The 25,884-nt window shown below is 42.2% G+C and overlaps 1 protein-coding gene across 3 annotated transcripts in view; it reads left to right on the plus strand.

Annotated features, from left to right (window-relative positions):
* Window positions 1-25,884, plus strand: part of Txk (TXK tyrosine kinase) — a 56,423-nt gene that overhangs the window by 17,696 nt on the left and 12,843 nt on the right. For 2 of the 3 annotated variants that reach the window (XM_087582993.1, NM_001024255.1), the window contains 6 exon segments: window positions 1,799-1,864; window positions 8,631-8,685; window positions 18,195-18,274; window positions 19,094-19,221; window positions 22,047-22,121; window positions 24,679-24,850. In XM_087582993.1, the coding sequence (XP_087439119.1) occupies window positions 1,799-1,864; window positions 8,631-8,685; window positions 18,195-18,274; window positions 19,094-19,221; window positions 22,047-22,121; window positions 24,679-24,850 (576 nt within the window). 3 annotated transcript variants of the gene reach the window in all.

Consider the following 25,884-nt stretch of genomic DNA (forward strand, 5'->3'; position numbering starts at 1 on the left):
CAACACATGAGCATAGCTCATTGAAAATGACCACTAGGTGGACATCGGTGTTGTGCGCAGGAGCGAGACGGCTTGGAAGTAGCGACTGACTGTATATGAGGGGCTCAGTAAAGAACCTGCCAGTGTGACTGCTCCGTGTTATGGTGAGGTGTTTATTGGAGAGATGACAGACAGCGGAGAGAAAAGGAAGCAGACTGAGCATGGCCAGCGAACTGGAGAAGGCTGGGGCTAGGGAAGCGGGAGAGAAGAGTGGAGGTAGTGAGACAGCAAAACCGAGAGAATAGAGGAGAGATAGGTAGATGGGAAGATAGATAGATAGATAGATAGATAGATAGATAGATAGATAGATGGATGATGGATGGATAGATAGATAGATAGATAGATAGATGGATGGATGGATGGATGATGGATGGATAGATAGATAGATAGATAGATAGATGGATGGATGGATGGATAGATAGATAGATAGATAGATAGATGGATGGATGGATGATGGATGGATAGATAGATAGATAGATAGATAGATGGATGGATGGATGGATAGATAGATAGATAGATAGATGGATAGATGGATGGATGATGGATGGATAGATAGATAGATAGATAGATAGATGGATGCATAGATAGATAGATAGATAGATAGATAGATGGATGGATGGATGATGGATGGATAGATAGATAGATAGATAGATAGATAGATGGATAGATGGATGGATGGATGATGGATGGATAGATAGATAGATAGATACATAGATAGATAGATAGATAGATAGATGATTGATAGACAGAACAGTGAGAATAGCAGGGGTGGGGGAGATCTTGGCATTTTAAAGAGAACAAACAGGCATCTCTCTGGGAGGAGGGACACTCAGGGAAGGATGTTAGTGTGGATCTTGAAATGTATAACAGGTACTGGTGATACTGATACTGAGGGAGCCTGGAGGCTGGCTTGTGCTTTGATAGGCAACCCCAAGTAGCCATTTGTCCCTTCTGCCGGAGGTAAGGGAAATGACTGCTTTTGACAGGCAGCAACTGGTTTCTTAAGTTCCTAAAGAATGCTGACTTATTGAACCATCAGAAATTCTCCCATAGAATCCAGGTTGAACTGACCCTAGACTCAATATTGGACGAGTCAGTTAGCCTGCCATTTTAAAAATTTAACTAACTAACTAACTAACTACTTACTTACTTACTTACTTACTGGTGTGGAATGGCAGACTTTTTTGGACACAAAGGAGACAAGGCAGAATTTTGGCAGTGTTTTATAAACCCTATACATTTAACTGTAAAATAAAAAAAGCTAATTGCTTGTTTTCAAGACTGAGGCACTCCAACCTGTATTGAGGGCCTCAGCCTACAACACCTTCCCAGGCAACAGAACAAATTGGGTCTAAACCCAGAACCACACCCACTTTTCCTTTAAAATGCATATTGGCATATGGGAGCTGGGCATGGTGACTGCTGCCTGAAACCCTAGAGCTCTCGAGGTACCCTGTCTAGGAATTTGAGGTCAGCCTGGGCTACATGATAAGATTATTTCAACAAAGGAAAAGAAAATGAGGTCATATAATCTCCTAAAATAGTTTCTTTGTAAATCAGGGTCCTGGTGTCTACTGTAGGGAGGTTTTTGTGGAGTTGGAAAGGACATTTTTATCTGTTTAACAGTGTAACGAGTAAGATGCTTTTGGTTTCTCCCTACATCTTCCCTGGGGTAGGGATGGGGTTGAGTAACTATTGTCAAAGTAATGTTACAAACCGGTCTCCCATCTTGAGTTTTTTGTTTGGTGTTGTGTTGCAGGAATGAAGGCTTAATCCCAAGCAACTATGTGACAGAAAACAGACTCACCAATTTAGAAACATATGAGTAAGTTCTCCCTAACGAGACTGCACCGTGATTAACCTTGGAAAATCAACCTGCTTTGGGAACTTTGACGTACAGTTTTCAAGTTTGTAAAAGAAAAAGAAAGTAACACATCTGATAGTCTTAGCAAGGAAGAGACCTCCAGAGTTGCTTCTGGAAATCCTTCTTAAGCTCCTATTGGTTTCGTTTTTGCATGGCCGTGCCTTAGACACACTGATACACGAGTTGTACTGTGTGTCCTACACAGAGCTTTGATTTATCAAAATGACAGATTGTAAATCCGACAGTCTGCACCACCTGGTTCTCTTGTTTTGATAATTATTAGAAATAGCTGAGGATAAGATGTAGGCTAATGATACGCTTTGAAAGAACCTTAAGTGTGCTTATTCAATTTCTGCTTTAAAAACCTTCCTCTCTTTTAGATAGCAATTATAACTTTGGAATAGGGAGGTCTGAGCAATGACTTTGTAGGTCCCAGACTTCAGGTGAGAACATAAGGTTGATCGATCATCAAGTCAGAGCTACAAAGCGACAGAGCTGGGTGGGACTTGTATTTTTATAAAGTTAGATTCTCAGTGTGGGTTCATGCTCCCACCTCCCTTTGGGTACTCATCTCGTAGCTAGTATAGGCTTCCAACAGGCATCAGTTTGTGATAAGAGTAGTGGTGTCAAGTGTTTCTTGAGACCAGACATCAGAGACAGAGGAAGAAGCTTCCTTGGCCTTGCTACTCATTTAGAAAAGGTTCAGTGAATCTTTCCCTAAAATAGCTCAGATTCCCAAAGATTTTGTGAGTGTACAGGGGCACCTTTGAGCACAGATGAGGATGATGGCAGGGCATGCGACACATCTGACAGAATTTCCCAGACTGCCCTCGCACCATGCTCTTCAGCTCCCTCACAAAGTGTCTTCACTCTTTCTCCTTCACTCCTTCTCAAATGTCCTTTCTGTTGACCTGACCCGTTGGCTTAAGATTCCAGTCTCTTTGGGGGACTGAGCCACCTCCCTTAGAAAACAGTGTCACGGCCATTTATGGTCACTCAAACCTGCCTCATAGGGTCTCACTGCTTCCCTATGCTAAAGCTGGCCAGCAACACAAGTCTCGTTTCAAGGAGATTGTGTACGAAAGCCAACCCAGAATAATTAGAAAAATAGGACATTTTTTGATTCTTGTTCAAGTTTGAATTTTCCAGCAGCTCAAAGGAGATATGTGTGACAATGCCTACAGGCCTGGTGGTGACCCAATGGACACTCACTACCAGTAAAGTTTCCATCGATTCTTTCCGTCATGTCTCAGTTGCCTGTTGCTTCCTCTGTTTAGACTAAGCCGAGCCTCTGGTTTTACACTGGTTTACACTGTAGATACCAAATGAACACCTTGAGGGCCAGAATTTCCATTTCATTTCTCTGGGCTCCGGTTTGCATGAATTTTAAAATCATGCTTTTTTTTTTTTAATGATTCAACTTTTAGGATGACTCACTAAATTTTATTTCTTTTGAAACGGGTGCATTAACGTAGGAATATAATAGTTATGATTAATCACCAGAACTTATCAACCACTTAGTATGCGCCGTATACTTTTGTGATGTCTACACACAGGAATCTCCATAGGTGGAGTTTCTGGGTGCAGAAGCAACTGAGTACACTACAGTGTCATGATTACAGTGCTGTGTTTCCGGGCAACGCTTCCGACTGTCTCTGAATGCTCTAGTAACTGGGAACACCTACTCCAGGTGCTACATAGTAACATTCAATACAGTCTAGTGATTATAGTTATTTCTGTGAGCAGAGAAGAGCATGAGAAAGTCCTTTACAGTTTGTCCCACCCTGCCTACTTTTACAGGGGACCAGCAGGTCCTAGTTACGTTAGCATCTGAGTCCCGTTTATGTGCTCAATCCCATACACTGGGGATGTATCTGATCTCAGTTGCTTTGAGCCCTGGGGATACAATTTTCTAAATCAAAGCCCAAGGAGCACAACAGAGCTTTCCTTGTTTTAATGGGGTTTACAGTTAGCAAAGGAAACAGACATTAAGGGGCTGGAGAGATGGCTCAGTGGTTAAGAGCACTGACTGCTCTTCCAGAGGTCCTGAGTTCAAATCCCAGCAACCACATGGTGGCTCACAACCATCTGTAATGGGATCTGATGCCCTCTTCTGGTGTGTCTGAGCAACCACAGTGTACTTACATATAATAAAAAAAAAAAAGGAAACAGACATTAAAGCAATTCTACATTTAAAAAAAAAAACCCCAAATATATAATTCTAAATTTTAGTGCTAAATTGTACTTCTTAGAGGGTATTGTAGGACATCACAGGGGAAACCAGGAGGAAATGATTGATGTGGAAGGAAGAGGTGGGTTAGGGAAGATGCATAGAAGAACGGGACATGAGCTCTGGAGGTGGTAGGAGGCAGTGTGAGAGGTGACGGCGCACTTCTGCTATCTCGGGGGAACACTGATATCTAGAAACATTGATGGCTGCTTTTGTTTTAAACTCAAATGATCAACAGACTGCTGTGCTACCAGCTTTCAGTAAGCTTTTACCTTCAGGGGCCGATCTGGATAAATTATTTATAAATTTAAATGAATAGGAATAATCATTGCAATTCGAGTTCTACTTGCCGAATGTACTTAAATACTTAGTGCTGCTGTGAGCCCGTTAGTTAAGCTTTCTGAAACGTCTGATCGGCATTAACAAACTGGACACAGCCAGTCAAGGTTTTAGGCGATTGGCAAAGCCAACGTCCAACTTCAAATGTTGTGCTAAGTCTTATGTAAGGCCTTTAAATGATGCCGGGAAGCTGAATGTTTAAACGATGTGGGAAATTAAGTTCTCTTAACTGTGCAAGTATTTACAAGTCAGTTAAATTCCCTTTTGCTGCAAATAACAAGTTTAGAATTAATTATGCATTTGAAACCAGCAAAAGCCAGATTACTCGTTATCTTTTTATAAACATTTAAAATACTAAATGTGTTGATAATCCAAACTCTACCTGGGAGGTGAACTTGTTGATTTATCTTTTTTCTTTCCTGTACTGAATCCTTGACATTTTCAGAGCTCCACAGTCATCTACTAAGGGAAGCAAATTCACCTTTTCAGATGTAATGGCCTTTCTAAATCAAAAACCTGAGGAGCCCAACAGTGCTGTTACCCATCACTTAGAAGTCTAAGACGAGTCTATGGCCATACTACCTCTCACCCATCTTGGCTCACCACCAGAGTGCTAGGGGTTGTGTGTGTGTGAAAATCAAGGCCTTAAATAACACACACACACACACACACACACACACACACACACACACACACACACACAGAGGCTGTGTCTACTGAATTGTGGCTTCATATGTTGGGTTGCTTTTTTAATGTCCACTATTTGGTATTAGTTTAGTATAAAGATATGGAAGATAGTCTATGATGGTTTTAATTGTCAACTAGCTGCAATCTATGAACACATGGGAAGAGAATCTCAATGAGGGACCTGACTAAATAAGGTTGGCCTGTGGGCACAACTACAGAGGATTGTTTGGATCCCATCAATAGAGCAGGAGGACCTGCCCATTATGGTTGGCACCATTCCCTACACAGGGGCTCCCTAACTGTATAGGACTAGGCAACTGTTTGAGTCAGTGTGGTAATCAGGATTCTTCAGAGGAACAGAACTTATGGAATGAATCATATATATATATATATATATATATATATATATATATATATATATATATATATATGGTTTATTATAGTGGCTTGTAGGCTGTGGTCCAGCTGGTCTACCAATAGAAGATCTAAGAATCCAGTAGTTGTCAGTCCCTGAAGTTGGATGTCTCAGCTGGCCTTTAATATACACTGGCATCCCAAAGAAACAGGCTTTAATGGCAGGGAAGGGATGGATTTGCTAGTAAGAGTGAGGGTAGGCTCCTGACTGTGGAGGGACAGTGACTAGCAACCTCTAGTTCCCGCTGCCTTACTTCCTGGAGACAGTGGACTGTAACCTGGACTTCTGAGCCAAGAAAAACCTTTCCTTGATTTTGTTGAGGTCTTTTTAGCTCAGCAACAGAAAATGAAACTAAGACTTGGTCTTACCTTGTTTTTTAAAAGCCCTTCTATGTTTTAGCATATGATGTAAATGGATGAAATTCTGAAATACGGTGCTCCCCACCATGCTCCCAATCTTGAGTCACCCTCATTACTTAGAAAGAATAGAGCCCCCCAAAGACCCTGACTCTGTCACAAGTTTCTGCCTGGCTCTCTAGTGACCACTTTGAAGTTATTCTTATGACATCTCCATATGGGCGGATTTCTAATTCATGTTTAAGCCCAATGAATGCGTTTACTTTTGTTATTTATCACTATAATGAACAAATGTTAAATACTAAAATTTACACCAACGTCATAGCAGGTGGAAAATATATTTGACAATGCTACTTATATGAACTCTCATTTTGAACAGCATTTTACAGTATTTTTCTATTTGTTTACTTATTCACTTTACATCCTGATCATAGCCCTCCCCTCCTCCAAGTCTTCCCTTACATGATACCTCCACCCATTTCTCCCTCCCCTTCACCTATAAGAATCAGGAGGTCCCTCCTGAGGAACCAACCCACCCTCCACCTCAAACTAACTGCAGGAGTAGGTACATCCTCTCCCACTGAGGCCCTACAAGACATGCCAGTTAGGGGAGCAGTTGACAAAGTCAGGGTTAGCCTTTGCTCCAGTTCTTAGGGGACCCACATGAAGACCAAGCTGCACATCTGCTACATATGTGCGGGGGACCTAGGTCTAGTCCTTGTATGCTTTTTGGCTGGTGGTTTTGGGAGCCCCCAAGGGTCCAGGTTAATTAACTCTGCTGGTCTTTCTTGTGGGGTCCCTATCCTCTCTGGGTTCCTCAATTCTTCCCCCAATTCTTCCACAAGACTTCCTGAGCTCTGTCTAATATTTGGCTGTGGGCCTCTGCATCTGTTCTGGTCAGCTTCTGGGTAGAGGCTCTCAAAGGACAGTTATGTTGGGTTCCTGTCTGTGAATCCAGGCTGACAGAGACACAGGTGGCCTGAGGCGCCAAGGTAGTTGAAGGAGGAAGGCAGACCTGCAATGTGCGTGTATAGATCTTCGGAGGACAGCTCTGCACATTCTCCCCCAACTGGCAGGGGTTGCTGTGCATTCGTTTATGTCCATCTCACACAGGGCACCTGTGAATCCAGGACAGCGGTGACAAATATAGCTTCACATGTTGTTCATTGTGACAGGACTTTGACCAGCAAAGAGGCATCAGGGTCTCACAGTGTGTCCCTGTGAATCCACGACTCAGGCGGTCACAGTGGTTGTTGTTTCTTCCATCCACACAACGACCTCAGCTTTGACCTTTACAGATTCAGCTTTTCAAATTTTACAACCCAACCAATAGTGACCTCTCCACGTTAGTGTCCCTCGCCTTTAATACTGCCTCATTTCACCAAAAGGACTTTTGTCTTTCTGTAAGAGATTTTAGACCCATCTTGAAATCCCTCCAATACTGTAACATTCATTTAAAAGTCCAACGGATGTTCACTCTTATTCTCCTCAAGCTCCCATCTTGAGTGGCCAATGACTTTGTCTAAAATCCATTGTCACCATCTTGTTTCCTATGGTTCATCTTTTCTACTGTCTACTTTTCAGTTTGAAGCCACTAGTGGCTTAGATAGCTGGCCATCCCTACGTTGAGTTGAGTCAGTTTCTCACCACCAGGTGTTAGGGGAAGTGCACACACCAAAGGTCTCCATCCTATGACTCAGAGGGCTTTCAGTGAGCCACCTCTGGCTGGTCCATGGTGACTCAGTCCCTGCTCAACGTTGTCTTCTCCTCTCTACACTCCACAAAGCAGTATTTCTGGTAATAGTCCATTACATTTAAAGTTCTTTGTAAATATTTTTACTGTGAAGTTGAAAATTTCTCAACTTTTCTGTCTTCGTTTGACCATCCTCTGTTTACTGTACACTATATGTTTCCTGATTAAGGTTGGTCATATCAAACTACATGTTACCTTATAATACAATTTAATTATGCCTACTGTGTGAGATTCTGAAAGTTAGTCACCTAATAACACATCGAATGCAGAGAAAACAAAGGGATTGAAAGGAGAAAAAAACGTGCTGATTTAAGGAAGGAGAGAACCCCGGTGTGGCTTAGTGAGTAAGGGCAGACGGTGGTAAGAGAGAAGGCAAGAGAATTTGGGTCAGGAACATTGGCTGGTTGGTTGTAGACTCTGTTAATTACTAACCATATTGGGCAACGGGGGTGACTTAGGAAAATTAGATAAGTCAGGATGAATTTCACTTTGAAAGAGACGTAACACTTCTAAAAATACGCAAACAGGAACTTCTTGAGGGGGAAGAAAGAATTGGACATGGTTATATTTTAGTTTATTTGCAGAACTAAGCATTTGTTGAAGATGATAACTCCTTAACTTTGTCTCTTTCATGGACTTTTACAAGGTGTTAGTTAAATCATACAAAATTGTATATAAGCACTGTATGGGCCACAAGAGGGATATGAGCTATAGTAGAACAAACTACATTTTTTTTTGCCTCAAATAAGAAGAAAAATTTATTCAGCTTGATAAATTGGCAATATGACAGAACATTGTTATTTATCTGGATTTAGATAGTGGCTTTCGAAACTGAATTCCAAAATAAAGACTTAAAAATGAAGGAATTCGAGTAGTTTGGGGGGAGGCAAGGAGAGGCTGAAATAAATAATATAAAGTTAAAAATGTGTTCCTTGCTACTTTTGCAGATGGTATCATAAGAACATCACTAGAGACCAGACGGAACGCCTGTTGAGGCAGGAGGTAAGCCTGTGTGTCCAGAGCAAGCCTGCGGCCATTTCTAGTAATCCTGAGAAGTTTATTAGAAAGGCTGTCGCCATTCAAAAGAGGAGTGCTGGTACTCTTTCTAATCTGGAAAAGCCCTCACAACCCCACTCCCACTGCACATTTTTCTAAGTCAGAACGTAGACATATTTATTTGCATAAAGATCACCTTTTCATTGACTACCATCATCGTTTCAGAAACAGGTTGCCCTTGAAGTGATTTCAACTCTGAAATGTACTCTCTCAGTGGAGCCTGTGTCTGAGTCACCCATGACAGTGGTTCTAAGCCTCCCTAAGGCTGCCACCCTTTAACACAGTTCCTCACGAGGTGACCCACCTCCGACTATAAAATTATTTTCACTGCTACTTCATAACTGTAATTTTGCTACTGTTATGAATTATAATGCAAATATCTGTGTTTTCTGATAGTCTTAGGTGACCCCGTGAAAGGGTTGTTAAACCACAAAGGGGTCATGACCCAGAAGTTAAGAACCACTGCTATAAGCACTTTGCTGCGACAGAGACTCAACCTGGTGACCTCTGCTTACACTCACGAAAAGCACAAATACAGAAAAATGTGCTGTGTTCATTTCTTTAGTCTTTAGAAACAAAGGGAAGGAGAGTTGGTTGTTAAAATATTAAATTCATATCAAAACTACTCATTTTGGTCAAAGCAAGACAAAACAGCAGAGAGTTTGAGTTTCCAATTGTCAGTGCGTGGTCACTGTGGGGAAAGGAAGAGTCAAACCCAGACCCTGGAGAGGAAGTGTTGTGTCACATGTCACTCTCTGGTGGCCTCAGGTGTTTGGGGATTCTAGAACTACAAATGAGAATCACCTCTGTATCTATATATAAAAGCATCCATGCCAGTAATGGCCCAGGATGCTGAGAAGACCAACTCTAAAATAGAGGAACGAATGGAGGAGGGGACGAAAGTCAGGCCTAGCCCTGCATGCTTGTGAGAACTTGTGAACTCCTCAGCTTCCGTTCTGGAAGGTTAAGGGAAGGAAAGCCGGAGCAGCTTCCCAGTGAGCAAGAGGACATAGGTCACATGATCCCAGGACCGTGGATGTCCAGCGCAAGAGCTTCTGTAACTGGAAGTTCTCGTCTTGCTGAAGACACCAGAGCAAGGTGGCGTAGCACAGCCCACATGCCCGCCACACTGAAGCAATATTAAAACAGTTGGCCCTGAGTTTTTCCAAAGATTTTGTTATTGTTGTTTGTTTTCCCTTGTTGAGATAGAACCTCCTATGGCCCAGGCTGGCCTCAGACTCACTACATGGCTGAGAATAATCTTTAGTTTATGACCTGCCTCCAACCTTCAAGTCATGATCACAAGCATGGGCCCTATGTTCAGCTGACCTGACATTTCTGAAGGGTCTAAAATTCCACACACAGTTGCAGCCCACACCATCATTGCTCCCTCCACACTCACTAGAGGCAGTTAAAGAAACCTGCGTTCTGATTTGTCCGTTGTTTATAACTATAAATACTATCCACATGTCTATGTGGATGATTTTACCACTCGAATGAAGAAGCTCGTATACATTGATATTTACTTAGTTTTGAGAAACAGTCTCACTGTGTAGCCCAGGGTGGACTCAAACTTGAGGCAGCCCTTTTAGTTGCTAGGGTAATAGGTATGAGCTATTATCTCAGATTGTTGGATTTTTGTGAAAATATTATGCTCATTCACTCGTGTACATGGAGAACCAACATACTGTGTAATATTTCACTGTATGCATATGAAAAAGTTATCCAATGTTCATAACCATTCAACTTGTTTATAACTTTTTACCTTTAGGGACACTGAGGGAATATTCTTCCTCGTAAAAATCATCTTGCATACACAGGCACACACTGGATGTTCAGATTTAGTATTACCAGGCATTTTTAAGCCTTGATTCAGAATAGGCTGGCAACCACTTCGACTGGCTGTGGTTGTTCGAGTTCCAGTGGTTCTCATAGGTTCATATATTTGAATGCTTGGTCTGAAGTTGGTGGAATTGTTCAGAAAGGATCAAGAGGTGTGGCCTGGTTGGAGGAAGTATGTTACTGTGTGTGTGTGTGTGTGTGTGTGTGTGTGTGTGTGTATGTGTGTGCTGAAGCTTCCAAAACCCACACTATTCTGTGTTCCCAGTTAGCATTCTCTCTCTCTCTCTCTCTCTCTCTCTCTCTTTCTCTCTCTCCTCCTCCTCCTCCTCTCTCCCTCTCTCCCTCTCTCCCTCTCTCCCTCTCCCTCTCTGTTGCTTTGTTGAGACCTATGCTCTCGCCTATTGGTCCAGCATCATGCTTGCCTGCCTGCTGCCCTGAGACCCCACCCCTCCCCAGAATGTTCATAGATGCCAGCCCTCTGGACTTATTTCTTCCAAATGACATGTTAGGGTTTTACTGCTGTGAAGAAACACCATGACTAAGGAAACGCTTATAAATGATAACATTTAACTGGGGCTGGCTTACAGGTTCAGAAGTTCAGTCCATTATCATCAAGGCAGGAACATGGCAGCGTCCAGGCAGGCATGGTGCAGGAGGAGCTGAGAGTTCTACATCTTCATCTGAAGGCTGCTAGAAGACTGACTTCCAGGCAGCTAGGACTAGGGTATTAAAGCCCACACCCACAGTGACACGCCTACTCCAACAAGGCCACACCTCCTAATAGTGCCACTCCCTGGGCCAAGCATATACAAACCATCACACCTTACTCTTAGCGTTTTGCCATGGATATAGAAAATTAAGATACTAGTTCACACTTTTATTCTTTAAGAATTTCAAACAAGTATACACATTTTGGTCATATTCACCTCCCATTTCTTCCGACTCCTTCCAGATCTCTCCTCACATCTCCCTCCTAACTTCATATCCTTTAAAAAATAAACTGCTAAGTATAACTGCCCACACACACACTGGAGAGAAGCTATCCACCAGAGCACCAGGACCACATTCCTAATGAGAACTGACTTTCCTTCCACTACCTGTCATCAACTGTCAATCGGTCCTCAGCTAGGGGTGGGCACCGTGTATCCCTCCTCTGCCTATGCTGCAATATTGACTGGATTGGGCTAGCACAGACTTCTGCCGCAGCCACAGCTGCTGTGAGTTCATGAATACAGAAGTCCTATCAAGCCAAAACACTGCTTTGCACCTCTCCTCCACTGGCTCTTACAATGTGTCTGTCCCCATTATCCACCATTCCCAAACTCTTGGAGGAAAGTGGATATAATAAGCAACCTCACTGCTACCTGAGGATTCCACCAACCCCTGTTTTCTGTAGTTTGATCAGTTGTGAATCTCTGTATTAACTGCCATCCACTACACAAAAACGTCTCTCAGATCAGGTCTGAGAGCTGCCTTAATCTATGGGTATAGAGAAATGCATTTAGAGGGAATGTTGATACTATCTTCGTTTTCCAAAATAATAGTACTGTGCTCACCCCTAGGATTTATGAGCTCCCCAGCCACTGATTCTTGGCCAGATTTACATTACCAGGTGTAAGTTTCCTCCTGAGCAAGGAGCCTTAAATCCTATCAGAAGGCAGTTGTTTACCTACCCAATGGGAGCAGCTTTCTAGGCCTGTCATTATTGAAGCTCCCAGGGGTCACAGCCAGTAAGATGATTGATTTTTAACTCCCCCAGAACCTACACCACACTTCCCATGTACCAAGAAAGCTAGCCAGAAGGGAGGAAGCTTTCAGATAAGTACCAGGGTGATTTTTCTTGAGTTCTGTGACCAAAGTGTGTGGTGTCTTCAACAATAGGGTCTTACCATCAAGTTTTGGTGGGTAACCAAGAACAATGGGGATAGCTTGTAATGTTTTAGGGTCCTCTGGGCCTCCTTTGATTAGCATTTTAGTTAGTAGAGAGGTATCACATATTTGAATCTAGGTCTTTCAATTAGCAACCTATGGCTTCTGAGAAAAACATTATCTCTCATGTAGGATAATTATATTTAAACTAACAGAAAAAGACACACAGAGAGAGAAATAGAGACACATAGACACACACACACACACAGATGTGCATACATGAAAGTTTATAGAATAGTGGGTTTCTGTGTGACTCTTTCAACTATTCTCAGTGTTAGTCATTCCTCCTAATTCTCAAATTTCTTTCTCTTCCATCCATTCCCCCTCTCCTCTCTATATCCTTTTCTTTCCCCTTCATATCACCTTAGACAAAATCCAACATTCTTCATGATAAGAATTCTGGGAGTCGGTATAGAGGGAACATATCTCAACATAATAAAGGCTGTTTATGAGAAACCTATGAACAAACAAACACTTAAAACATGTCTACTAAGATCAGGAACAAGAGAAGGGTATGTGTGTGTGTGTGAGTGTGTGTGTGTGCATGTGTGTATGTGTGTGTGTGTGAGTGTGTGTGTGTATGTGAGTGTGTGTGTATGTGAGTATGTGTGTGTGTTGTGTGGTGTGTGTGTGCATGTGAGTGTGTGTGTGAGTGTATGTATATGTGAGTGTGTGCATGTGAGTGTGTGTTTGTGCATGTGTGTGTGTATGTGAGTGTGTGTGAGTGTATGTGTATGTGAGTGTGTGTGCATGTGAGTGTGTGTGAGTGTATGTGTATGTGAGTGTGTGTGTGCATGTGTGTGTGTGTGAGTGTGTGTGTGTGTGCATGTGTGTGTGTATGTGAGTGTGTGTGTTGTGGTGTGTGTGTGTTGTGGTGTGTGTGTTGTGGTGTGTGTGTGTGTGTGTGTGTGTGTGTGTGTGTGTGTGTGTGTAGGCCAGAGGCTGATATCTGGGATCATTTTTGCTTGCCTGCTCTTCATATTACATTAGGTAGGGTCCTTCACTTGAACCCAGAGTTTGCTGGTTTTTTTAGTCGAGCTAGCCAGACTCTTTCAGGAATTCTCTGCTTCTGTCTCTCAAGTGTCGGGATTACAGGCAGGCTGCCACACATGACCAGCTGGGGATTCAAACTTGGATCCTCCTGCTTACACAGTAAACGCTTTACCCCCTGACCCATCTCCTCAGCCCCTTTTGTCTACTCTTCTACACAGTCCTTTTGTCTTTCCTACTGAGTCTTCCCACATCAGTACACAAGAGTATTTCATTCACTCTATATCTGCGGATCGTTCCCTAGTTTAGATATATCACAATTTGTAAGTCAACGAATGGTTCATTATGGAAAGTGAGGTGTACTCTCCTTTCTATTAAACAATGCTGCCTTCTACTCTCTCCTCCCACACATCTTTTTTCTATTTATGAGTCTTCATAGACAAAATCTCCAAAGTGGAAATCTAGGGCCAAAGGGAATATGCATTTCTGACCTCGGTAGACCTCAACGCGCCCTCTGTAGGAGAGGTGAGGAATTACAAGAGTCTAGGTATCCATTGGAAATACAGGAGCATCTGTTTCTCACACTCTTTCTAGGCAGCGTTTCACGGGCAACATCTGGATCCTTCCCTGATGCCTCATCTTACTGAGAACTTGATTTGCAGTCTCTCAGCCTAGGGATGTCAAGTGCTTTTCATACATTGTATTTTACATGTTTGATTTTCTTTGTTGTAATCTGTTCATATTCTTTGCGTGGCTTTCTACTAGGTTTTTTTATGCCTTTCTCAGAATCTACAGAATCTATGTAGCTATAACTGAGGAAACTAATCCTGGTGGCATGTGACTATATTTCCTATATGTTTTTGATTTTTCAGTGGTTTTCTGGCATGAAGAAGGTATTTGAGTTTTTGCATGTTTGAATTCATTGACACATTTTTGTAAAGATTGATAAATTATAACAAGATAGAACTGCCTTCTCCACTCCAAGGTTACAAGAGAAACTCCTCATGTTTTCTGGATGAAGCTAGTGGTTTTATTGGGTAAACTGGCACCTTTTGTTCATTCCTAAGGTTTCCTGTTGCAGTGAGTCGGGGGGAGTGGTTACTTATTTACCAAATACCTTCCTCTTCTGCACTCACTGGTGTTGCCACATTCATATCGATAAAGAGTGGATATTTTGAATTACATCTGTATTATTCAACTTATCTTCAATTGGCAGCCTGTTTATGGCAAACCTATGACCACCATCAAGTTAAATGGAGGGAAAAACTCAAAACATGTCCACTAAGATCAGGAACGACACAAGGTGTGTGTGTGTGTGTGTGTGTGTGTGTGTGTGTGTGTGTGTGTATGTGTGTGTGTGTGTTCATAAACTATTTTAAATACAGAGGCTTTCTCTGGTGGGGTTAACTTTCCTCACTCTCAGGATCAGCACAGCACATTGAAAACAAACCTTCCTGGGGTTGTGCCCAATGAGGAGATTACACTAGGGAAGCGATCTGGCACTAGAAATCGTGTGCTGTGGTACACGTGGGCTTCGATGCTACTAGATCCGACCTACGAACACTCTCTTTAATATGTGTTGTGAAATGAGGCTGCTCAGGGGCTTTTCTTTCGCACAGCCTGGGCAGGTTGTGGGCACCGATGCCATGGTGACCTTACACACACAGCGTCTGAAGTTTATCGTTGGTTCCCTTGCTTTGGGATCGCTCAGTCGTTATACTAGCTTGTCCTTTCAAGGTTAGTATTTTCCAGCATGTGACTATGGTGCTTTCTAAGGCCGTGTTTTAAGAATTGGGCCCATTGTTCTAATCCACGGACGCATTAGGATTTTTAGCTTAATTGGATTCCATCTTGATAAGCTGCTTTGTTAACTATCCATTGCATTCAAGTTTTAAAATTTGTTACAGGCAAACGAAGATTTTTTTTTGTAGGTCATTGACCTATTCCTCTTGGGATATACTTTTTGATAATTTTCACAATTAGTTATTGACTAGGTTAACTAACTTATCTGTAATTTTCCTTGAACAACCAGATTTTGAACTGAATTACTGGTTGTATCATATTTTCACCTTTGTAATTTATTATCTTCTACTTTGATATTTATCAGTTTTCTTCTTTAGCTCTATCTGGTGTGCTGGTTAGTTTTATGTCGGTTTGACATAAATTAAAGTTGTCTGGTAGAAGGGAGTTTCAACTAGGAAAATGCCTTCATAAGATCTGGAGTTAGGCAAGCCTGTAGGACATTTCCTTAATTACTGATTGATGGGAGAGGGCCCACCTCATTGTGGGTGGTGCCATCCCTGGGCTTGTAAGAAAGCAGGCTGAGCAAGGCAGTGAGCAGTGCCCTCCATGGTCTCTACTTCAGCTCCTGCCTCCAGGTTCCCACACAGTTTGAGTTTCTGCCTTGGTTTCCCTCAATGGACTTATGACTCTGGATAAAACCCTTTCCTTCTCAAGTTACTTTTGGCTGTCATGTTTCATTACAAGAGCAATAACCCTTAACTCAGACACCTGGGTTTATTTTACAATCCCGATTCTAACTCCAAGACTTAGGGTGGTAACTCAAACAGGAGCTTGAAGCAGACACCGTGGAGGGCACTGCTTGATGGTTTATATTCAGGGCCATGAGTACCTAGCTTTCTTGTACAGCCCAGAACCTCCTCCCCAGGCCGTGGGGCTGTCCGCATCATTGAGGCAATCAAGACAACCCCTACTGACACACTCACCCGCAGACAATCTTACCTGGGCTGTTCCTGTACAGCACCCATGTAAGTAATACGAGCACAGGTTTATTTCTGAGCGCCATTTGGACTGCATGGCAGAGTCTCTCGTGCAGGATGCTTCCTTGTGATTTTAGATATCTTAATTGTAGTTTATATTTAAAGGATTTAAGTTATTTATTTGCCTATGTGTATGTGTGCATATGTGACTGCGTGACACGTGTGAGGTGTCTGTGAAGGCCAGAGGAATGTGTCATATCTAGTGGAGCTGAAGTTATAGGTGGTTTATAAGCTGCCCAAGGTGGCTGCTGGGAATTGAACTCCAGTCCTCTGGAGGGACAACAAGTATTCTTGACCGCTAAGTTGTCTCTCCAGCCTCTCGTTTATAATTTGGTTTCCTTGAGTTAGATAAAAGAAATGTGAAATCTGGTGCTGCTGGGGATATTGTACTTGGAGGCTTGTTGGGGATTTCTAGTTCTGTATTTGGTGGTGTTCCTTCTTTTTATAAGCAGAGACCACCCAACGTACAATTTTGTTGTGCACATATTCTATTGTTGATGTGCATACCTACTATAACAGACATGTAAAGCACACATGCGACTTCTCTTGTGACACTTTGGTTGTTTACATCTTGTGTTCCCCTTGGGTGTATAATGCATCACTTATACATCATAGGAATTTTAAAAAAGGCTGGCTTTTGTCATTTGCAATGCCTTGGAGAGACTTCTATTGGGGACTGACTCTAATGTCTTTGTGCAAGTGTGGGAGGAGACTGCATTTAGTATCTTAAGTGCGCTGTGAGGGGTTGGCCACACTGTTCTGGTCCCACACATAACATGAGTGCTGCAGTACATCCTAAGCTGAATCTTGTAAGGCACTGTGGGTTGTGACCCCTTTGGGGGGTCATATGTCAGATATCATGCATATCAGATATTTATGATTCATGACAGTAGCAAATTTACAGTTATAAAGTAGCAATGAAATAATTTTAGGGTTGGGGCCTCCATGACATGAGGACATGACATGATATTAATGAACCACAGCATTAGGAAGGTTGAGAATCACTGCTCTGTGGGCTTGGTAAGAGATCCTACTGCTATTCTGCCTTCAGGAGCATAAAGAAACACACCCAATAAAGGAGGAAAGCTGTGTAACAACAAACAAAGCTGTCAAAATGATCAGAAAGCAATTTACAGCTTTCTTGCAGTTTCTTCAAAGTCTGTCCACAGGGACCTAGTTCTTGTTTTTTTTTTTTTTTTTTTTTGGTTCTTTTTTTCAGAGCTGGGGACCGAACCCAGGGCCTTGCGCTTCCTAGGTAAGCGCTCTACCACTGAGCTAAATCCCCAGCCCCTAGGGACCTAATTCTTAACGGAGCATTGAAAGTGTTAGCGTGTCCCATCCTTGGGACAGCATGACCATCCCTCCCTTCATATATCCCACATCCCACACCCATTTGCAACTCCCAGGATCCCAGCATGTGTTATTTCCAGTGAACTTTGACTTCTTGTCCTACTCTCTCTGCCTTTCCAGAAACATTTCTCCCCGCATCCTTCACCCGCCTCTTCTAACATACAGCCTTGGCCGTCTGTCTCAGAGTTTTCTCTAAGGATCAGTGATTTTCATGTTATTCCAATCAACAACAAAAACCACTAAGTGCTAGGTAAAAGGTTGTCAAAATCAGGACTTTTTCTGAAAAAAAAATTCAAGGATAATGGTTTAAAACACGCATACATGATGCACTTCTTATCTAACTTGCCTTCTCCTAGGCATATTATGTCTAAATCTGTAAGAGAGAGAAGGTAGCGCACACTTGTGAAGGCAATCTCACTCTCCAATACTAAGAGTATAGGAGCCCCTTATTCATAGGAGCCACTTACAGTAAACCTGTCTAGGCTTGTTTTTCATCAGCAAGATCAAAGCTTGTTTTTCTAAGAAGGAATATACTCATATAACGGATACATTTCATTCGTGCAGGCTAAAGAAGGTGCATTTATCGTGAGAGATTCGAGACATTTGGGGTCTTACACAATCTCTGTGTTTACAAGAGCTAGAAGGTAAGTAAGCATTTGTGGTTTTGATTACTTTAGAACTAATCCTTGGGACAATTTTGATTTGTAGCTATACCATCTCATAAGGACTATGAGAAAGAGCTCACCCTAGGGAGGAGACTGCTAGTGTAGAAACTGGGACAACTACCCAGTCACACTGTGTCTCTCATGCATCTATTATGTGAAACATAACATGTTAAACCTATTACAAAGCTTTCCTGTTCCTCCCTCTCCCAGGGAACCCTCTCCGTCACATTAGTCATGGCTGACACTGTTGGCCTGGCCTACAGACACCTTAGTCTCCTTTGGGCTTGGCTACACACTGGGCTCCTGAGCCCCACAAGCTTTCTATGCCTATAGACCTGTGACTAGGGGAACTTGTGATAGGGCTAGAGGTATCTGAGAGGCAGCATCTCAGAAATGTCCCATTCCTCCCTTAGTGAGGGATGAATAGGTCAGTTTGTCTGCAGGTTCATAATGAAGCACTAGCTGCCCAACGCTGTTACCTGCTCAGCCATGTTCTGTATATGGGCCTTGCTTTCCTTACCTCAGACTTGATAACATTCAATAAGTATCTATAAGCACTTCTTCATGAGCATTGCTTTATTGGGCATGAGGCTTGTCTCCTAACGTTATGTCGAAGAGGAGGTACCAGTAAGACAGTTGAGGGATGATCAGGTGTTTGTCGAGCCCACCCATCTTCTCATTAGCAAGTAGTGTTGTCAGAAAGAGAACTTGAGCATCCGAGTCGCCCCGCTCGACACACAGGTTTAATTCTAAAGCAGTCTTTTGCTTCTCTAGCAACTGACATTTTATTGATTCTAGGCATACACAGTCTTCAATAAAACATTATCAGATTAAAAAGAATGACTCAGGACAATGGTACGTCACCGAAAGACACCTCTTTCCCTCGGTTCCCGAGTTGATCCAGTATCACCAGTACAATGCAGCTGGTAAGTGAGGAGTTAGGTCTGGTGGGAAGGGCTGGGGTTCATTCCCTTGACAGGGAAGGCATGTGTGGTCTCAGAAATCCAACAAGCAAAGAGCCATGGACATCCGGAGCTTGAAATCCAATCCTCCTTGGGCAATGGTTGTTCTCATTGATATGTCCTCCATACCCCTGTAGTTAAGGAGCAAGACTTGCATCACAGTTTTTGATTTCTACCAGATTAAAGGTGGTGGATGACAGAGGAGCCAGGGAGACTTAGTTATGTATTTATTCTGGAAGTTTACAGAGAGCTAAGTGAAATACAGTTTCAAATCTCTAAATCTCTTTTGTTTAGGTAATTACAACATGAAATTATCTTTAAGCTCCTCATCCTCTATTCTTTCTTGTTTTGAGAAAACACAAAATTTATAAAGAACCCAGGCTTTCGCTCTTACACTTTGACGTAAATATTCCAGACTATTGAACCCTCTCCTTGGCTCTCACTCACCCATCTCTCCTTATACAAAGCTATCATTTGTGGAAAGACAAAGGAGTCTCAGAAATGTCTATGACAATGACACATCTCTAGTCTTCAACCTGGAACCGATCTGGGCCAGGCCAGTTGGAGCCAGGCTAGGTGTGTGTGTGTGTTGTCTTTAACTCAGTATCATAGATCTAGGCACTGCCCCATTGTAACTTTCTTTTGAAGATTTCATTCATGAAAAGTTGTGTATTGACCAAAAACAAAACAAAAAACATTTCCTGTGACACTGGTTCTCTACACTGAGAACAAATCCCAGGACATCTGTGTCCTCTTATGGGAAGAATCCGTGTGGATTTCCAAGGATCAGAGGAGACTTGGTTAGGGGAAGTGCAGGAGAGAGGGCAGGAGGCCAAGATCTGGGCTGGAGATACAGCAGCAGGCTAGTCCTGAGTTGGCTTTCTCTACACTCCTTCTTCTGCTTCCTTTAAAGAAAACATTTAAGGAAGAGAATTTATGTTGTGAGGTTACAAAATGATGACAGATGTGCCCCCACCAAGAGGTAGAAACGATAAACTGTTGACTACTTAAATATTCTTGATTAATTACAAATGAAGTAATTTCCTATCCTAAACATGTGCACCCAGAGCCCCGGTTTTCCCTGGTATCAGGACTGAGGACTGCTCTCATTGGTCCCATGGATGATTTCTAGCAGTTTCTTCACATTCTCAATGTTCCAAAACTCAATCCTTCAGTCTACCTCTATGCTACTACCAGTGAGCTAACAAGAATGGTGATATGAAATTTCACTTTCTTGTTTGAGACTGACCCTCCCCCAGTCTCTTTCCCTCCATCTCTGTTTCCCCCACTTTGCTGTAAAATGCAATGTCTCCTGACACAGCTTACGAGAACCATCACAACCAGAACAGTACCCCCTTCTGGAGGATGAGTTTTCCTCTTCCTACCTGCTGCTCTTTGTTCTAGTACCCACCTCCATAGTTCACACCCCTCTCTATCACCTCATGCCTACAAAGTCCTTTTGAGTTTCTCAGGGGTTAACTCCCATTTTGGCAGATGTCATTCTTCCCAAAAGACTCCAAAAGACACACATGTGCTTGGTGTTCTTTGTCCGTGCCCCAGCTAGGCTGTGTGCATCTTCACATAACTTTTACTCCTTTTTACATTCGAGTGCTCTGTCTCTTCTTCTTGTATTTCCTCACTGAGGGAGAGCTTCCTGGAGAAGGACTCATCATCTCAGGAATCGCTGTCTTTGGATCAGCTGAGGTCTTTGGGATTTACCTAGAAGAGAATCCTGTGCATTAGGTCTTAATACCCTATGTTTTTCTAATAGCTAGACTCATCTCTGTCTCCTAGCCTTTGCTCGTACTATTCACCTGCCTGGGCTTTCCCTCTTGATCTTTGTGGATGGCTCCCTGTCAGCCACTGTCACCCTAGCTGTCACCTTGTCTGAAAGACCACCCATTCTCCCATTGCTGCAATTCATCCACTCTGTCTTGTTCATGATTAACTTTTTCTGGTGAGTACACACACTGGTTTATCTCCCACTCCTGTAGAAAGTGGGGTCCTTGAGAGCAGAGGCCGCCAGCATCTCCTTCATCACTGTCTCCTAGCCTCAGGATAGAACCTGATGCAAGCAGTCTTTCAGTTCAAATCGGTTGTCTACAATTTCTTTCATCTTGACCCAGTCCTATGACGTCTTAGTCATTCTACTATGTTGGTATCAAACAAACTTGGACAAAAACAAAACAGAACAAAAGAGTCCCACAAAAACCTAGTCTCAAAGAGTGTTCAATTTCAATTTGGTAGTTAAGTGAATTTTTGTAACACTTCTGCAAATAATTTGATCAAGTATCCCATTCTATAAGAGGAAACTTTGGGAGAGTAATACAAACCCATGTTCAAGAAAATATGGTGTATTTTATAACAGCAAAAATCTCTGAAATATTTTGGGGTCTTTTTTATAGTCCTCAGTATGTATAAACTACATGCTTGGTATGAAAAAGCTATAATAAAATATTTATAGTTTTTGTACAGTGTATGTAATACATACATGCTTCCAAACATTCTAAGAAAGTTTTGCCAAGTTTTTGCCAAAGTGATAGTAATTCATCTGTGTACTTTGAGATTTTGTGAGAGAACGTTTTGTTTACTTTGTGTACAGTATCTATGAAGATGATTTTAAGTGGAGAATAGAAAACTATAATGACCCACAGAACAATTGTTATGCCTAATTATTGAAAGGCAAGTGCTACCTTTTAGTACACCTACCTCCTTCTGTAACTAGTAACTAGTTACAGGACTAGTAACTAGTAACTAGGTTTGACAGGCTCCTTTTTCTTTCTCCTTAGGTCTCATGTCCCGTCTCCGCTATCCTGTTGGGCTCCTGGGCAGCTGTTTACCAGCCACATCTGGTTTTAGCTATGGTAAAGTACACACATGTACTGAGGGAAGACATCCATCCATCCATCCAGGAACCACCCCAAAGATTCTTTAAATTCTCAGTTCCTTTGAAATGTCTATCTGCATACGTTTCCTTTTAAGATGTAAATCTCGTGCTGGAGATGTTTAAATAATTCATCTCCCAGGGCAACGTGAAGTCAGTAGCAATGTTTGCGTTTAACTTCGCATTTCACCATGCCTTATGAGGACCTGTCATCCTCCCATTTTGATAAGTAACTATATTCTCTGGATATTGAGGCTGCTGTTTTCTGGTTACAAGGGCTGCTGGGAAGTGATTGCTTTCCACGAGAACCTACTTAAAAGAGCTGTTGAACAGTCCTCTTTACCTTTGTTCAAACAGAATTGCTGTCCTCAGATTCAAATCACTTTCTAGCAGGTGTGATATTTACATGTCCCTGAAAATAAATGTCAATCAGGGAAATCTTGGTTTTCTGACTTGTTGAAAATACTGTTCCCTTGAATTCCTCTCATTAGTAGGACTCAGATTATACTGGGGAAAAAAAAAAAGAAACAACAAGAATTATATTGCATAAAAATAGCTATGGTTCAAGGTCTCAGTTTAAGAATGTTGGAAGGGTGACTTCAGGGTGTTCCGGGTACATCTAGCATTCCTGTATGTAAGGACTTACATAATTAGAAATGTGGTTGACTACTGTGCTCTTTAATTTCTTAGAAAATGTTCAACTTCTTTGAACAGAATAATGCGTAAGCCACACCTATTGGATAGTGTGCTTTTACCAAGTTTTGAGCACTTTAGGTAATCAAATGAGCAACTACATACTCTTGTGTCTGGCCTCTTCCTGTTCTCACCACTTTGAATTGCATCTACTGTGTTGGGTGTGGCCGGCTCACTTTCATTGGGACACAGGGCTACATAATTAGGATTACTTCCTGCTTTGCACAGCCATCAGGGTTGTCCCTCATGCTTTGTTCTTATAAACACTATTGTTACAGAAGCTCTTGTTTATGCTTAGATGATAAATGTACGTTTATGCCCCACTGAACATATAGCTTAGAGTAGTTTGGTTAAGTCAGAGGCTCGTCACGACGTTTGAGATTTACTAGGCAGAGTCAATTTTCCAAGGAATCTATACCAAGTTCTACCCCTCTCGACAATGCATAGGAATGCTAGCTCTACTCTTTCCCCGTGCTCAAACTTCCCTTTAGCCATTCTGGTTAAGTGTCTGGCAGTGTTTCTTTATGGTTTAATTTTGATCCCTCATGATTAGTTATTTTGACCACCTTTTAATAGGTATAGTGGTCATTTAAATATTCTCTTTTATGATCAAATTCTCACCATCTTTGCCCTTAAAATTAGATTCTGTGCCTTTTCTGGTTGATTTGTTCTTAACACATTCTTTTAAAGACTTATCTTTATTTCATGTGTCTGAGTGTTTTGTCTACATGTGTGTAACAGGACTTCATGCATGCTTGATGCCTGCAGAAGCCAGAAGAGGGAGGGAACTGGGTTCCCTTGAATGAAATGGAGCTAAGGATGGTTTTGAGCCAGCATGTGGGTGCTGGAGATTGAACTCTGGTCTTCTGCAGGGGTGGCCAGGGCTCTTAACCATCTCTGCGGATGTGCAGACAAAATATTGAATTGTCATTTATTAATATTTTCCTCTGTGATGATATTCTATTAAGAAATTCTATGCCACTGTCAAGGTCATAAATCGGTTTCTCCTGTCACTTTTACAACAGCATTTCACTTCAGGAGTGGGGACTACTTCAATAATAATTCTGCTAAGTGCATTATCCTAAATTTCCAGCAGATGGTGGTGTTGCTGTAGAAAAAGTAGGTGCTAAAATGTTAAGCTTTCACAGTTTCAAGGGGATCATTTTTAAAACATTCCCCCACCTCCACTACCTGGCTTGCTTATGAGAAATGAGAAATATACAACAACACAGATTTCACCTCAAACACGTTTAGGTATACATTGGCTAATATTCTGGCAATGGACATGGATAGTAGATGATTAGACCCACTCCTAAGAAGAGGCTACGCAAGGCAGGAAGGGTGTTTAGCAGTGGAATGAGAATAGTAGGAGGAACTAAAACAGGAAGCGGAAGTGGCCCCAGGAAGAGGAAATACCCCAACCTTAACACTATAACAAAACCAGGCTGGGAACATCACTGTTTTGCGTCCCATGTCTAATTTGTTTAGAAAAGTATACAGGTGTTTTGTTTGTTTGTTTGTTTGTTTTTTTCCGGAGCTGGGGACAGAACCCAGGGCCTTGCGCTTGCTAGGCAAGTGCTCTACCACTGAGCCAAATCCCCAACCCACAGGTGTGTTTAATATAGTGTTCTGTTAGTCTCAATGTTTATAGCCTTGTCCCCAAGTAAGCAAATCTTTAACCTTTGATGTCTTGGATTATCTATTAAGTTATAGATTCTCTCCTGTATATCTTTAACATCTACATAAAACAAGGAGATAGGACTGGATAATTCCTATCTTCTCTCAAAAAAAATTTTTTAAACCATTCTTTCTTCATTTTTAACATGAGTCATTTGCCTTTCTAGAAAAGTGGGAAATAGATCCGTCTGAGTTGACTTTTGTCAAGGAGATCGGAAGTGGTCAGTTTGGGGTAGTCTACTTAGGAGAGTGGAGAGCACGTATCCGGGTCGCCATCAAGGCCATCAATGAAGGCTCCATGTCTGAAGAAGATTTCATTGAGGAAGCCAAGGTGATGATGTGAGTACGAGGCCCCACCCCATGTACACACAGCCCCGCCCCTTGGAGTCTCGGACAGAACCTGGACTTTGGAATCAGATACACCTGCACCTGGGTCACAGCTCTGCCCAAGCCATTTGTGTAACCCAGGCAAATCACTTAACTGTTGTGTGGCATGCATGAACTATGTCACCCTCATGTCTCTGGAGTCCTCACCTATAAAACTGCAAATAATGGTACTCTGGCATTGGATCGAGGTGTGAGTTAATGAAACAGTTAATGAGAAAGACAGGGAAAGTATATTATGCTCAGCTCGGTGGTAGGTGCTGAATAAGTGATCTTTAGCTGTGGTGCTTTGTCCCCACACAAACCAATAGATTGGTTGTGGTTTGTCACTGTAATCTGATCTTGGACCAGGAAGGCTCAAATCAATGTTCTCTAAACATTTGTTCAGTGTTTATTTAGAAGCACAGCAATGCATCAGCATAGAACAAAAACAGATGTCCTAACTTCAACTGTTCTATTGTGCAGAGCACATCGTTCTACCCCAGAGGGACACAGAATGAACAGAACTAGGTAGCAACCGGAGCGATGAGCTAGAGCCATTCTCCATGGAGACAGAGCAATTAGGACTTTGGGAGTTTTCAAGCTCTTACTCCAAGTGACCTATCAAAGCATCCTTTCTCCTACCTGTTTACAAGAGAATGAAAGTGGGTGGAGTTACAGTAAACAGCAATTGTCCAGGGACACCAGCTTCCCAGTGACACTGTTGGGTTGTTATTGTTGTTGCTGTCATTACAACATACCTGGTACACCTGTGGCCGACCTGTGCTCTCTGATCAGGGAGTTCTGTTACCCAAGGACAGAAGGATAGCAGTGTGCATTGGATTAAAGTGAAAAGAATGAATGTGAGATGTGCAACTCCGAGTTCAAACCATCTCACAATCTTTTCTGGACATGAGGAGATGAGGGGCTTTTTGAATGAGACAACCCTGGTTGGGAACTCAGGAATCACTTCCTGAAGATGAGCAGTTGAGCGAGTAGGAGAAAACCTT

The sequence above is a fragment of the Rattus norvegicus genome, chromosome 14 (genome assembly GCF_021556685.1).
Source record: "Rattus norvegicus strain SHRSP/BbbUtx chromosome 14, alternate assembly SHRSP_T2T, whole genome shotgun sequence".
NCBI lineage: Eukaryota > Metazoa > Chordata > Mammalia > Rodentia > Muridae > Rattus > Rattus norvegicus.